This window comes from Abrus precatorius, unplaced genomic scaffold, assembly GCF_003935025.1.
Source record: "Abrus precatorius isolate BTA unplaced genomic scaffold, Abrus_2018 Scaffold10, whole genome shotgun sequence".
In the NCBI taxonomy this organism is placed as follows: Eukaryota; Viridiplantae; Streptophyta; class Magnoliopsida; order Fabales; family Fabaceae; genus Abrus; species Abrus precatorius.
The window spans coordinates 20,295,677-20,310,093 of record NW_020874292.1 but is presented as its reverse complement, the minus strand read 5'-3'; the positions used below and the strand labels follow the sequence as shown (position 1 = coordinate 20,310,093).

At 29.6% G+C, this 14,417-nt stretch overlaps 2 protein-coding genes across 2 annotated transcripts; both read right to left on the bottom strand.

Annotated features, from left to right (window-relative positions):
• Positions 1 to 53: 53 nt before the first annotated feature.
• On the bottom strand, positions 54 to 2,681 carry LOC113852933 (cytochrome b-c1 complex subunit 6). The gene is made up of 4 exons (XM_027483335.1): positions 2,537 to 2,681; positions 1,510 to 1,594; positions 393 to 482; positions 54 to 305 (listed from the first exon to the last, which is right to left on the bottom strand). Coding segments are annotated over exons 1-4 (210 nt in total). The 5' UTR covers positions 2,539 to 2,681; the 3' UTR covers positions 54 to 272.
• Positions 2,682 to 6,202: 3,521 nt separating this feature from the next.
• On the bottom strand, positions 6,203 to 6,838 carry LOC113852020 (vacuolar iron transporter homolog 4-like). Its single transcript, XM_027482281.1, has one exon. The coding sequence runs from the start codon at positions 6,836 to 6,838 to the stop codon at positions 6,203 to 6,205; it is 636 nt and encodes a 211-aa protein (XP_027338082.1).
• Between the last annotated feature and the right edge of the window lie 7,579 nt (positions 6,839 to 14,417).

The following is a 14,417-nucleotide window of genomic DNA, read 5'->3' as shown; positions in this document are numbered from 1 at the left end:
TCCAAAAGTCCACACCTCAAACCAATTCAGAAGTTTAATAAAAATGTCCAGAGCAAAATACATCCTTCAAAACCTTAACGTTTAAATTTGGCACAATGTTCTTATTAATCACAATCTAAAGTCGCCATAGGCTCAAAACTTCACAGTAAACAAAATAGGAACCATACAGGGCATATAGTTTGGTTTTTTATAACATCAAATGTTTAGAAGGAGTTATTTGGGAATGAAAATAGAACAGAATGCAATGATAGTAAGCCTCAAAATCTCCCCTATTACTTCAGTTTCGCGAATAGCTTTGGTGCAACCTGCATTACGGGATTATGATTTATCAGAGAATACAAAAGCAAACCAAATGAATTAAAGGTTATTTAAAACTAAACAGTCATACTTACGCATTTGTCAATACAAGACCAATAATCAAAATATTGTCCAGTGCAGTGTTTCTGCCCAGATTCATCACCATGTATCCTTTTAATGCATGCCTGTAGCAATTTAAACAGTTATTTTTCTCTGCCAAAAAAAACATTATTTTGAAGAAATTAAAAGAAGAAAATGCAGTACAAAAATTTGCCAATATAGATCCTCTTTTTGTTAATTTATTGTTCATTAACACAATAACTCACAACTAACATGTCAAATCTAAGGTAGGCCTACAAATGATATGAGCATTAGATCTCTCAAGTAGAAAGAGGGGAGTCAATGTAAGAGGAAAGCCCCCATTTGTGTAATCTTTTTAAAATTAAGCCTAAGACCTTCACCCAAATCCCAAGTCCCCAAAACTGTAATTTTGAGGCCTTGCTTCTTATGAAGTTCCTTTCACCAACTATCGATAAGTATGTGACAAATATTTATTCAAATGCAAATAATTAATCAGCCAGCAGTTCTTAACAAACTTTCCTTAATTGGGGCAGAATCCTAAAACCCCCCACTGAGGAATACAGCAGAAGTATCACATTTTCCAGAGTATGAGAGAAGAAAAAATTACATGAGATTCAGAAACAAGGAAAAATAAATGGACTACCATGTTGTAGCTCAACATGATAATCCAGTTTCATCACTATTTGACCCATTCATCAGCTATAATATTTACTTCATATAATAAAGATCGTATAACTTAAGCCAAAGGTACCAGATAACTCCTCCAATATTTTCTTCGAAATATTAACTTTCTTTGTTCTCTTCATTTCTTGAATTCTTGACTTTTGCTAATACTCTCTTTGAGTCTCTTCATCCTTTATTTCTTACACACAGAACTCTCTAATTGTTTTTTTTTTTTTTTGGTGTGCATCAATGGTATTTTGTGGTTCTCTCATTGTATGTTTTAGAGACCATATCATAAATTTTACTGGTCCAAAGGGGGACCAATAACTGTGAAACCCAATTACGGTGCCAATCTACTATCAATTTTAAAATCTAGAAAATAAAAAATTCTTGTATTGATCATTTAAATAACAAATAAATCTCATATTTAAATGATCCAGCTTACAATTCTATAGAAAAAGAACACACCTGGTATTCAAGTAATGGTTTTACACATTTTGGTTTGCAAGACTCTTCAAGATATCTCTTCTGATCAACAGGTTCCTCGTCAGCCCTAAATTCATAATAAGATCCAAAAATGAATTAAATACAATAAATAGGAGAGAATATCATAAAAGACAAATTAAAAAAAGAGGCAAGAACAGAAGAACTCAGCAGAAGCTATTAACAGCACAATACCATAGAAGTACCATAATCAAACCAAGCAAAGTCCAATATATGCAATAGTTTTCATACGCAGGCAAACTAATGCTGTGACACCTCAATTATGTTATGGCAAATGTAAATCAGCACTAGCAAAAGCGCTAACATGAAGGAAAAAAACACAAAGCTTATGCAACCAAGAGAAGGGAAATAGGCATATCAAACTGATAAAAGGAAATTGAAAATTAAAGAAAAAATGAGTCCAGCAAGCACATCTGCACACAATTTGTGTGGGTCCTCTTGAGATTGTTTACAAAATCGAGCACAAGCTCAACGTGCATCAAGCTCTTTTATAGCATAATTTTTGGAGAAATTTATCTCACACATCCCGGAACAAAGAGTAAATAAAAAACAAGAGCAAAGGTGGACTATATATCACTAACCCAATCTCTCAAGGGGTCACACCCAAAACGCTGTAAATCAACAAAACCCCATCTTGAAATCACAAAATGCAAAAGCCTCCCTCTCAAGAAGTCCATAAAAGAAATTAAAAAAAAAAACAAATAAATATACAAACTTTTGGATCAAACCAAACAGAAACACCATATCGTGTTCCAATCCCTACAATTTCAATGGCAATCAAGCGTGGGCAACAAAGCCCTTTCTGAATCATTATCGCAATCGATTTTTTACATGCGTTTTTAGAAAGAACACCATAAACAAAAAACAATTGCAGCAAAAATTCGAAACCCTAGATTTGAAAAGCGGGGACACAGTGTTCTGATTCAAATAAAAGATAAATAACAGATCTAGTAGATGATAATCAAAGAAAGAGAGAAGCTTGGAAGCGTACATTGCAGAGTGCAAGAGATTGCAGAGCGTTGGTGGGTGGTGTTGCTGTTGATGTTTGGGTTTGATTAGAAGAACTCGTATTTCGGATCAAATAATACTCTCACTTCCACACTGCTCGGATTCAATTAGGGTTCCGTCCTATTTGCCATTTTTGGTCAAATTATATTACAATTACATTTTTGTACCTCGCTTTTTTATTTTAGAAAATAAAAATTATTCATTGTTTAATAACTATATTTTAATGGTAAGTAATCAAAATAAAGAATGTTAAAAACAGAGAAAAAATATTCTCCCTTTCTTTTTCTTACAAAAATCATGTCTAATTGAGATTTAGAGTGTTTTTTTTTATGATTTTTATACAAAATTAAAATTTTTAGGAATATTTTTCCTTTAAAAAATACAATTTTTAAATAAATTTTTAACTAAAATTATTTTAATAAATAAATATAAACACATTTACTCATATATGATATATAATTCAAAGTTTATTTCTATGTCACGTTATTTACAATTAATTCATTGATTGATAAATTAGTTTTTTTCACTGTTTTGTTTCAAAATCTTTTTTTTTTATCTTTTAGATAATCATTTAAATGTAAATTTTAAATTTTAATTCTAGACAATTTATATATTTTTATTAAAAAATAAATATATTTGTGTACACATGCAAGTATACACGTGTATCTTAATTAAAAATTAATTATATAAATAAATTTTAAAAAAATAATTGATTTAAATGATTTAATTAAATAATAAGTTAAAAAATTAAACAGTTATTGAAGACTAATATTATATTTCAATTAGATAGGAAAACTTTGTCAAGATTATGCTCATTCTTAATCGTATAAAAAAGCTTATATTCTAAAGTGGCATATACAGAAGGCGAGGGAACTTACTTGACCGGTGTGTCTAAATCTCTCGTTTAAAGTTTTTATTTTTTGAAAAATGCTAATTAGTATATTGAGCACCAGTTAAAATTTTAAACTAATTTTTTTAATTGAAAAATATTATTATATTAATACGTATTGTTATATCAATACTTTTATTATTTTTAATGTAACTTAATAAAACTTTATTTTTTATTAATGCACTTAAAACTAACAAAAAGATACTTGTTTAGTAACAAACATGATGTTAGAATATGCCATTGCAATTAAAAAATATATTGGAGGAAAATTCAAAGAAAATATTAAGGGAGTTTTAAAATTTTATTTCATTTAAACTTATCATATTAATTTTCTCAAAGCTACGAAAAAAATAAAAATAGAAAATAAAATATAAACTAAATGAAAAGACAAATATGCAAATTAGCCGGAAAAGCATGTTGTTCATGTAATTTTTGTAGTGAATGAATGGGCTCAAGGCCCAACAAAAAGCATCTCTCTGTACACATGCTACCATCTAACCTTGACCAAAACAACAAACCTCCAAATCCCGATCCAAATTCGTTAATTATTAAAAATTATGTGAATTTAATTCTTAAATTAATATTTTTTGAAATAAATATTAATTAATCTCCCAACCAATTAAAGAAAGTCAACGTACATGTATCGATTGCATCTACCTCTAATAAAAACTACCAAGCTAATTAACGCGAGAATCGGTCCAATATTCTTATGCAAAGACCTTAATCAGCAAAATAAAAATTGTCAGTCAAGTTCCCTCCTCCATCTCCTCCTCCCCAATGACTCACTATATAACTGCTGTTTCTGTCACAATCTAATTGTATTTTGCATGATTTGGCCACGGAAATCAATATCTTATACATATGCTATAATAAAATAACACAATGGCTTGTGGGTTCCGTGTGGAGAACACGTTACTTTATTTAGTTATTTGTTTGTTACTTTCAAAATCCTCATATCTCTCACTCACAAATCACAATTGAATACTGGTATTTGCCATTTGATTAAATTTTGTATATGCTTACATAATGATGGGTCATAGTTAATTAGTTATTAGCCGTGGATTTGTGCCAAAACTGAACAATATTTCAATGCTTAATACATTTGTTCAACTTCATTTGCTAATGCCGTACGTGGGTTTTGAGTCCATTCAATTTAATTGTGGAACCAAACTTTAAGACTCTTCTTTTTATGATAATATCAATAAATAAATCATTCCACTACGTTCTCACAATTAAAATATTTCATTAAAAATATAAAAAATATGTTTTTTTGTCATAATTTTAAACAAAATTTAATATTTATTTATTTCTCAATTATAGTGCATAGGTCGTAGCCGACACTGATGAAGAGAAAACAATTGTTGGGAGCAGTCTTATAAGCACTAGCTAGCTTTAAAAATACCATTACTTTTCACAAGGGGTGTAAAAGGACACTAAAAATGGCTTTATTGTGGGCTCCCATGTTATTTATTTTGGAAAAAGGAAAGAAGATAGGTTCCTTGTCCTTGAGACACTCCACCACCAAAGAAGAATATATTTTCAAGGCAACTACAGAAAACTTTTTTTATTTCCTGCAATCTTTAATTTCCTATTTAATCGTAGCTTTTAAATATTCTTTCATTTCTTGTGATTGACAAGGGAAGAAATCGCCTATCACCTAACATATAAGCTACTTTTTTTGGTACATATAAGTTATCCGGCTTACCAATGTATGATACCATCTTACATATACACGGTCCCTATTAATCACCACAGACGCCTTTTTATATTTCCATTCATTTTTAAAAGATTTTTTTTAGGAAAATATTTTGTGTATTATTAGGAGAGAATACCTTTAAATATCATTTTTATATTTTGGAATGTATTTTTATGCATGTGTAGAAAATAGATTAAAAAAAGGAAGAAATAAAAATATTTGTGATTTTTTTTCACACCAATAATAATATGAACTGTTTCAAAAAGCATCTTATGTATAAGTATGTCGGGTAATTTTTTCAAGAAAAATATAATCACTTATTTGTTTAAAATTCCACATAAAATTAACAAAATCAAATAACTATTTCTCTAAAACAAATTAAACAAAACACATATAATTTATAAATGCGGTAATAAAAGGATGAATTGGCTAACCATTGTTTTAAAACGAAAGGGGATTATTTATTAAATGATTATAATTCAATAAGATTATTTTACATATGTAAATCAGTAGCTAGAGTTATATATTCTCAAGAAATTTGGAGCACACTAGGAGATTATTCTATGGGTTATTCTGCTTGATGGTTCTCGAAACTATTAGCAAATTATATATAACACCCACCTTTCTATTTAGCCAATCATGCCTAACTTTAAAAGCGTGCTCTGTTTGAAAAAAGTGCTTATTGAATCAATTTTGTGACTTTGTCAAATACAAGAGCAAAAATGTACCTGGAAATAACTCCCTCAAAAAATAAAAATAAAAATCTAGAACCATGTCGTGCCACGGGGATGGAGCTCCCGCTCCCGGTTGATTCATGAAACCAAAATTGAACCAAAATTTGAAAGAGATGTAACATTTATTCGACAAAAAATTAATATACAATATTAAATCACTTTATATTAAGGAACTGCTTGACACCATTATCATGCATATTCATAAACATACATCAAACCATGTAACGAAAAAAGAAGAGCAAGATCTAATTAATTAAACCAGATCTAAGTAACTAGCTACGAAAGAGGGGGAAGAAAAAGAAAAGTGTTGGAAATAACATATGACATGGATCAAACTCCAACATGATCTACAAGCTTGGTTAAACCAAAAGTAAGTGCCATGGCTAGCCATCCTCCAATCAAAACCCTCAAAGATGACTTCACAAAGGGTGCTTTCCCTAAAAAAGCACCAAACCCTCCAAATACCAACAAGGCAAGGCTCACAACAGCCACCACTACCCCCAACCTCACCTTGTAGTCTTTAACAAAGGCTGCACCAAGTAGAGGCACACCTGCACCAAGGGCAAAAGCAAGAGCAGATGCAAAGGCAGCATAATAAGGGTTAGGCAACTTCTCCTTTTGTTGTTGATCCACCTTTCCCTCTCTCTTCATCTGAGCCAGCTCAATATCATATTGTGAATAAACAGAAACAAACTCTCCAATGGCCATGCTACATGCCCCAGCAACCAAGCCAGCAATCCCAGTTAGCATCATGCTCTTAACATCCTTTCTCACAGCTCCAACACCCATCATCAGAGATGCTGTTGAGAGCAACCCATCATTGGCACCCAAAACAGCTGCTCTCAGCCACTGTGCCCTCTTTGCATAGTCAAAACTCTTTACCTCTGTCCCCTCTTCCACGTCCAAGTTGAAGACTTTTGAGTCGCTAAGGGGTTCAGGAGCATGGTGAATGCCATCGTTTGCCATGAATGGAAGCAACAGGGAAATTTTATGCATACACGATGAGTTGTGAAATTGGAGTGTGGTGGACACACGCCTTGGGATAAAGGGTATATATATAGATGATAAGACAAGTGGGAAAGAGAATATGGTAGTAGGTGCCATCTTGGACAGGTGGGACAACAAGTGATTTTCGAATCTAATACGTTCATACTCGGTGTTTGAAGGAAGCAATCCCTTAGATATTCGACACGTTAATTAGGAAAAATATACTTTCACATTTTTTAATTTAGTGTAATTAAGTTGGAAGGGGGAATGATAGTGACAAGAAAATAAATAAATAAATAATAAAAATAAAAATAATATGTGAAAATAAGAGTTGAATACATTATACGACAATAAAGATATGAAAACAGAATCGAGATTCTAATATTCTGATCACTGATAATAACTTTAGTTGTTTTCCATGTCGTCAAAATTTTTACCTGCCGAATTTTTTAAACCATGTGTTTTTTATGTCTTAAACCATGTGTTGTTGTGCACCGTACGTGAATTATTAAAAAATAAATAAATTTTGATTAACGTTGACTTGTTATAAAAAAATAACATTATTACGATTTTATCTATGTGTCATAAATTAGTGTATTGGCGGGTGAGTTAAATGTTGAAATAAAAAGTAAATATTTTACAAATGTTATTATAATACAAATATTCATGGTTTGTAATTATACAAATGCTTTTAAAATGATCAATCAACTTCAAAATATGAAAACCAATTAATCGAGATTTATGTTATAAAAAATATAATTTAAAAGCATAATAAATACCTTGAATTAAATATGAATATCATACTCATAATATATGTTTACTTTATAATTTAAATATTAATAAAGTTTTATACAAATATAATTATGTTTTGCGTAAAATAGTCATGTTCGCATAACATACATTTGCCTTTTGTTATGTAGTGAATAATTAGTTTAATGTATAGTTTTTATATTTGTGATGTAGAATATTCATACAATCATTTATATTTTAATATGCCCAAAAAACTAAACAAAGACTTATTCCACGAGATAAAGTATATTATTTGAATTATATGACATTATTGAACTTAATAAAAGCTTAATATTTTAATTTAAATTATTATTAAAATTCTTATAATATTTTTAATATTAATTGAGAAAAACTATAATAAGTATAATTAAATTTGTTTAAGATTAATTATGATGTAAAACTAATTTTTATATTTGGATTCGTTAATTGTAAAAGAAATTTAAAATTATTTAATTTTTATTTAAAACATAAGTATATTGTTTGAATTGAATATAATCATTATATGTGACAAAATTATTTGTATTTAACATGAATTTGATCCAATTCAAATCATGTAGAATTATTATAGGTAATAAAAGTTTTCTTTTAAATATTTAACATAAAATTTAAATTCAAGACTATAAATTAAGTTGGAGTAACATTCTATGAATTTACGTATTTGGTCATCAAAATTGTTTAATTTAAATTGTATAAAAAGTCAATTTTATATGATAATTATTGAAAAGAGTATTAAATAATATTTGATGCTTCATTTTAACACAAAAATTTTACGAAATTAGTTTCCTAGTCTAAGAAAAATCTTATCGTTGATTACAATCGTTTTCATCTATTACAGATTTTAGTTAAAATAAAGTCCTCTCTATAACTCATTAATCTGTCAATTAAATATCCACCCATTTTGAAAGAATTAATTTTATTTTTATAATAAAAAATTGAATCACATTACATTAAACTAGTTCAGAGTCAAAGGCTATTGGCCATTTGGAGGCAAAATCTTCCTAAACCATTGTGGCTCAATTTATAAAAAATTCAATTCAGAGACAGACCCATTGACCCTTTTAATAAAAAAAACTTATAGGAGTTTGCTGTGAGCGTGAGACTACGGCTATAGCAGAAGTATTACGAAAGGTAAATAAATTTTATTTAGTATTTTTTTTTAATAAAAATTCATAATGTTTCGTAACTTAGTTTTTGTCCTTAGTTTTTCTTATCAGTTAAACTATGCAATATGTTAATTTTTTATCTTTATTTTAAAACATGAAAATTATTATAGCTTAACCTTTAATTGTTAATTAATAATGTGTTAAATACAAAAAAATGCCCCCGGTTTGTTTAATAATCAAACTATTTTTCTATAGTTTAAAATCCAACATTTTAACTCTTTGTGACTGACTAAATCGTAACTAAAACAATTTTTTAACTAATAATTTTAAGTGAAAAGATAGAATAGCCCTTACTTTTATGTCTAAAAGTTTATTTATTTGTTATTGCTTTTATGAAAAATTAAAAAAAGTTGCCCTTATGTTATTTCACTATTCTACCTTTATGGCTAAATTAAGACTTTGTACATATAGTTAGAAAATATGTGATCATATTAAAAAGTATAAATTATAAAAATTATTTTAAAAATGATACTGAAATATTATTTTTAAAGATTTCATTTTTTTATAGTAAACAATATTTTCTTTCAATTTCTTTTACTTTAAAGAAATTTATAAATATTTATTTTCTTTTAAAATTGATAATTTTGTTTCAACATTTCTCTTTATCATCCTCTTTTACTTTGGCATTTTTAATCGTTCAAATAACAGATAAAAAATATTTAGACTTAACAGTAATGGTGGTTTCGTCTTTTCACTTGAAAATACTAATTTAGTAATTTTTAATTTGAGTTACAATTTATTCAAAATCGTAAGGAGTTGAAGAGTAAGTTTCTACACTAAAGAAAGTTAATTTGAATATTAGGAAAACCAGGAGGATTTTTTTTTACCATTAATTATTTAATTATCATTTAGATTTTCTTTTTAAAAAAAAATGAAATAATTTTATTTAAATTAAGTTTTCGAAGTCAAGATTTTTACTATGCACAACATTCATATCATGCATTTAAAACGTTCAATGATTTATTTAAAAATCATTACCATTTTCTTGTATTACATTTAATGACTAACTAATGTATATGTTAAACTATTGATGATTATTTCTTATTGTTTATTAACATATGATAGTAAAGAGTAAATGTACAGAAATATAAAAGGAAGCATAGATTGAAACGTGTAATTGTTCTCTTAAGACAATTTGAATCATAAAATTCTTATATTTTTTATTCATTTAAGAGTTTTAATCGTTGCCGTTTTTATTCTAGCTAAGCATCGCAGCATAAATATCCCTCAAATTAAATTAGAGCTGGTATAAGATTTTATCCCAACTAATCACATTTGACGACTTGCGCGAAAAGTACCAGTTATTTTAGTTTAAAAATCAGTCAATACTCCAAAATATATCAATATATTTCCTGTGAAACATAAAGAGATGTTCATATTTCCTTTCGATTCAGCGGTATGTTAAGTAAACCTCTCATTTCAGTTAAATTGTTCTATCTCAAGATATACATACAAACACTTTCCAACCCGACATTAACCAAAAGTGAGGTTTGTCATTTACAGAACAAAGGGAATTCAGCAAACTATAATTATTTTTTAAAATGTAATGAGGTTGTACGATGAATGAAACCTACAGTTGATGTTCAATTTGACTTAACTGGAGCACAAAAGACAAATATATTGTGATTTTTTTTATTTTTTGTATTCAGCTGTAACAGATTGGAAATCCAAAAGTCCAAACTTCCAAACACATTCTTGAACTTTTAAAAATGTTGGATTCGTACCAGAATGCTTTCTTCCAAACCTCAGTTACAATTTTGCATCATGTTCTGATCAATTATAATCTAGAGTCTCCATGAGGTTAAATTCGGGTGTAGTTATTTGGAAATGAAAATAGAACAGGACGTAATGATATTATACTAAAAAATCTCGATCATTACTTCAGTTTGAAGAGTAGCTTTGGTGCAAACTGCATTGCGGGATTACGGTTTATTAGAGAGTACACAAACAAAATCAAATGAGTTGATGGTTATTGACTAACTAAACAGTAATACTTGCACAATTGTCAACACAATACCAATAATCAAAGTATTGTCCAGTGCAGCGTTTCTGACCAGATTCATCACCATGTATCCTTCTGAAACGCGTCCTATTAGTACTCTAGCCTAGCCCGTGGTCCTGAAAAAAGTAATTTTGAGGCCTTGCTTTCTGTGTGTTAATGGATCAAAATCCTCTGTCCCGTTTCCTGTCTTCGCCCCTGTCCCTCCAATCAAATTTTAACACACCAATTAAAATTTCATGTCAGCATTCAAGTCTAAGAAGCGTGGCAGCCACTTCCTCTTCCCTGAAGCACCATGGTACCCTGTTTATGTATTATTCTATCGAAAGCTTGGCCTGCTCATTCAACTGGTCCACCGCCCCCTCTTACTTGAAACAATGGGTGAGGTTACCAATCAAGGTTCAGCTAGTCTGTGCTTATTCATTCTACTAAATTTTCCATCCCAAGTTGATGTCTTGGTTAGCCGCCCCATCATTGGCATGCCTGAATGTGGAGAAATTAAGTATGATGCTAAAGTGTTTGATAAAATGCTTGATAGGAATGTAGTTTCTATCTTGATAACAATTATACAGTTTAGTGTTTTACTAATGAAACCATTACAAGTGGCTTAAGAAACTCATTTACTTTGTGACCCAATAGAATTTGAACTTCTAATATTAAGTATTCAAGAGTTATGCATTCATTTATTCTCTTTCATTTAGTCCTAACATTTTAGTGAATATAATTTGTTAGATTCGTTTGGTGGATGATGTGACAAAATAAAACTTTCGTTAATTACTCAAATAAACATCTGTCAAACCTTGAGGGAGATGAGTGGAAACCTTAATTATTTCATCTTTTATTGTTCCAAATTATTGCATCCTAAAGCTTGTTATCCTATCTTGAATGTAATGTGATTCTTAATAAACTGATTGGCAAAATGAAAGTGTTATGAGACCAGATTCATTGATGCTGATGTTAATAATAATTCCATAACTAAGATAGCCATTTTCGTGAATGTAATGGACTTGTCACTTTCACACTGATCAACTAAGTTGTGCCTCATGAAATTGGATGAACAAGGTATTAACACAAGTGAATCTATGTTGTTGAGTTTCTAATTAATTGGCCATCCTTTTGAAAAGGTCCACTTTACAGGGGCCAGGTAAATCTTATAATTTTGTATTATCAACTTCACCGTATCCATTCTTGATATAATTACTCTATATGGCATTACAGGGAACTTTCTATTTGAACCTCAGGGAGACTTGGCGATATAAATATAGGTATTTTAAACCACCTATATTTGCATCAAACCTAAACCCGAATGCAACGTATAATTGGGTAATAAATACATAAGCAAAATCTAACCATGCCAACAAATATGTGTTTCATTGATGCAGGTCACTGATGAAATTGGTGAAAATCAAGAGGAATTGAAAACAAGGAGGCAACACAGCAAATGAAAAAGCTAAGCAAGAGCAGCTTGAGAAATAAATGAAATATCTATTTGATGAAAAAGGGGTCGATTTATTCTGCAGAAGTTTAATTCAAACTGTGATAGTGATTTGTTTCGCTTTAACAAATGTGTATCATACGGAATAAGATATAAAAACATTGTTCATATGTAAATAGGGTGGGGTGGTATACCAGAGTTGATATGTACTTAGAGTAAGGTATTGCGCATTTGCTGGATATGTAATGACTCATTGCAATATATGTAAATTTATATTTCATTAATGAAATCGATCCAGAAGTTCTTACTTGACATTAAAATTTATTCTGCAAATTTTATATTTCCTTGTTATGTCATAAATGATAACTCGTTGATAGATGACTCTACAATCTTAATTAAGAATGACTAATACAATGTTTGCTTAGCAGAACAACTCACATAATAAACCAACATTCCAACTATACGGTAATTATGACAGTTAAATACCCAAAACTCGTGCAAGACCAATAAAGCCAAGATGCATTGGATTAAGCGAGACAAACTAAAACATGGGAACTTCAAAATATGTATATCAGTAAATGTTAGCCAGTATAAGTTTTGGGTTCTAAAGACAGTGCATAGTTTGCTTTCACATGTGTTGTGTGCCAAATTATGTATAGCACAAGTTACATCATTGTCCAATAATTGTAAGGATGTCGAGCTACATTATGGATGACCTTGTTGACCTTGGCTTTGAGAATTGTTAATATCAAGTGCTTCATGTCCAATGCTTGATAATTGTGCCTGTATATAAATATATGTTTTTGTTAATACTTAACATCTCTTAGACTAAAACAATTATTTACACCCACACACACATGTTGCTAGTTATCTTTGGAGGTATTGCTTGTAGCAAAAGTGGCCAACTAGTTGATAGAAAATTTAAAACGATGAAGAATTAGCATATAGATTAAATTTAGAATTGTGCCTGTATATAAATATATGTTTTTGTTAATACTTGACATCTCTTAGTCTAAAACAATTATTTATACACACACATGTTGCTAGTTGATTCTTTGGAGGTATTGCTTGTAGCAAAAGTGGCCAACTAGTTGATAAAAAATTTAAAACGATGAAGAATTAGCATATAGATTAAATTTAGAATGCAAAGCAAAAAATAATAATAAGACAAATGAAAGAAGATAAAACCTGATTAGATTGATATGTAGACCTTTCACAGTCATAGTTCTGCAAATAAAACTCATCTTATTGCATAGTTTTCTTCTCTTTTTTTTTTTACTTTTTTTCTCAAGAACACCCTTTGGCCTAGTAGATGTTTGTTAGGATCCAATTGCAAAGTATGGGATTGAGTCCCACGTTGCAACTATGAGATTCTAATGTGGGTGTGGTTTATAACACTTTTTTTAATCTCTAACTACAATAGCTAGCTTTTATGGTGTGGTTCTCCCAAGTTTAATGAACCATAAAATCTTTCTTTTGACTTTATTCCCTTCACATTTTTATTGTTAATGGGTGAAGTATCATATGCCTTCCCTGTCTCTACCTTCAAGACATGCATTTATTTCATTATTGTTCCTAATTCAATCTAATCAGATAAGTTTCTTTAGTTATTGCACCTTTAGTTGCTAATTGAGCACGCATCCAACATAAGTCCTTCTATCGGACTCCTACTCTTCCCTTTGGATCTTTTTGGTCAACTAAATGGCTAGTTGTTATACCATTTTCACTTTTTGGGATGTTTTGTCCATCTTTTTAATATATACATTGCAAGAATTTGTACAATCTTGATAAGAGAACTTTGAAAGCATGTGAGCATAAAATTCCTACAAACTCAAACCTTTTACAACTACATTTCACAACACCAATAAATGATCCAAATTGAACAATATGTTGAAATTTTTTCTTAAAAGGAATAACTTTATATTTAGTAACGTCTCCATTTTGAAGAGAGAAATGCATACTACGAACATATGAAATTGATACCTCATTGAATCATCTTATATATTGGAGGGGTATAAATTTTTGCTACATGTTTCACTTCAAATGTCAAAGTTAAACTTCTTTAGGTTACTTTGAAGTCTTCCTTTAATTCCTCGTATCGATGATCATCAACTAACCTCTGAAAATGATGAAAGTCTTAGAAAATCATGCCGGTAACTCATATTTTTTAAA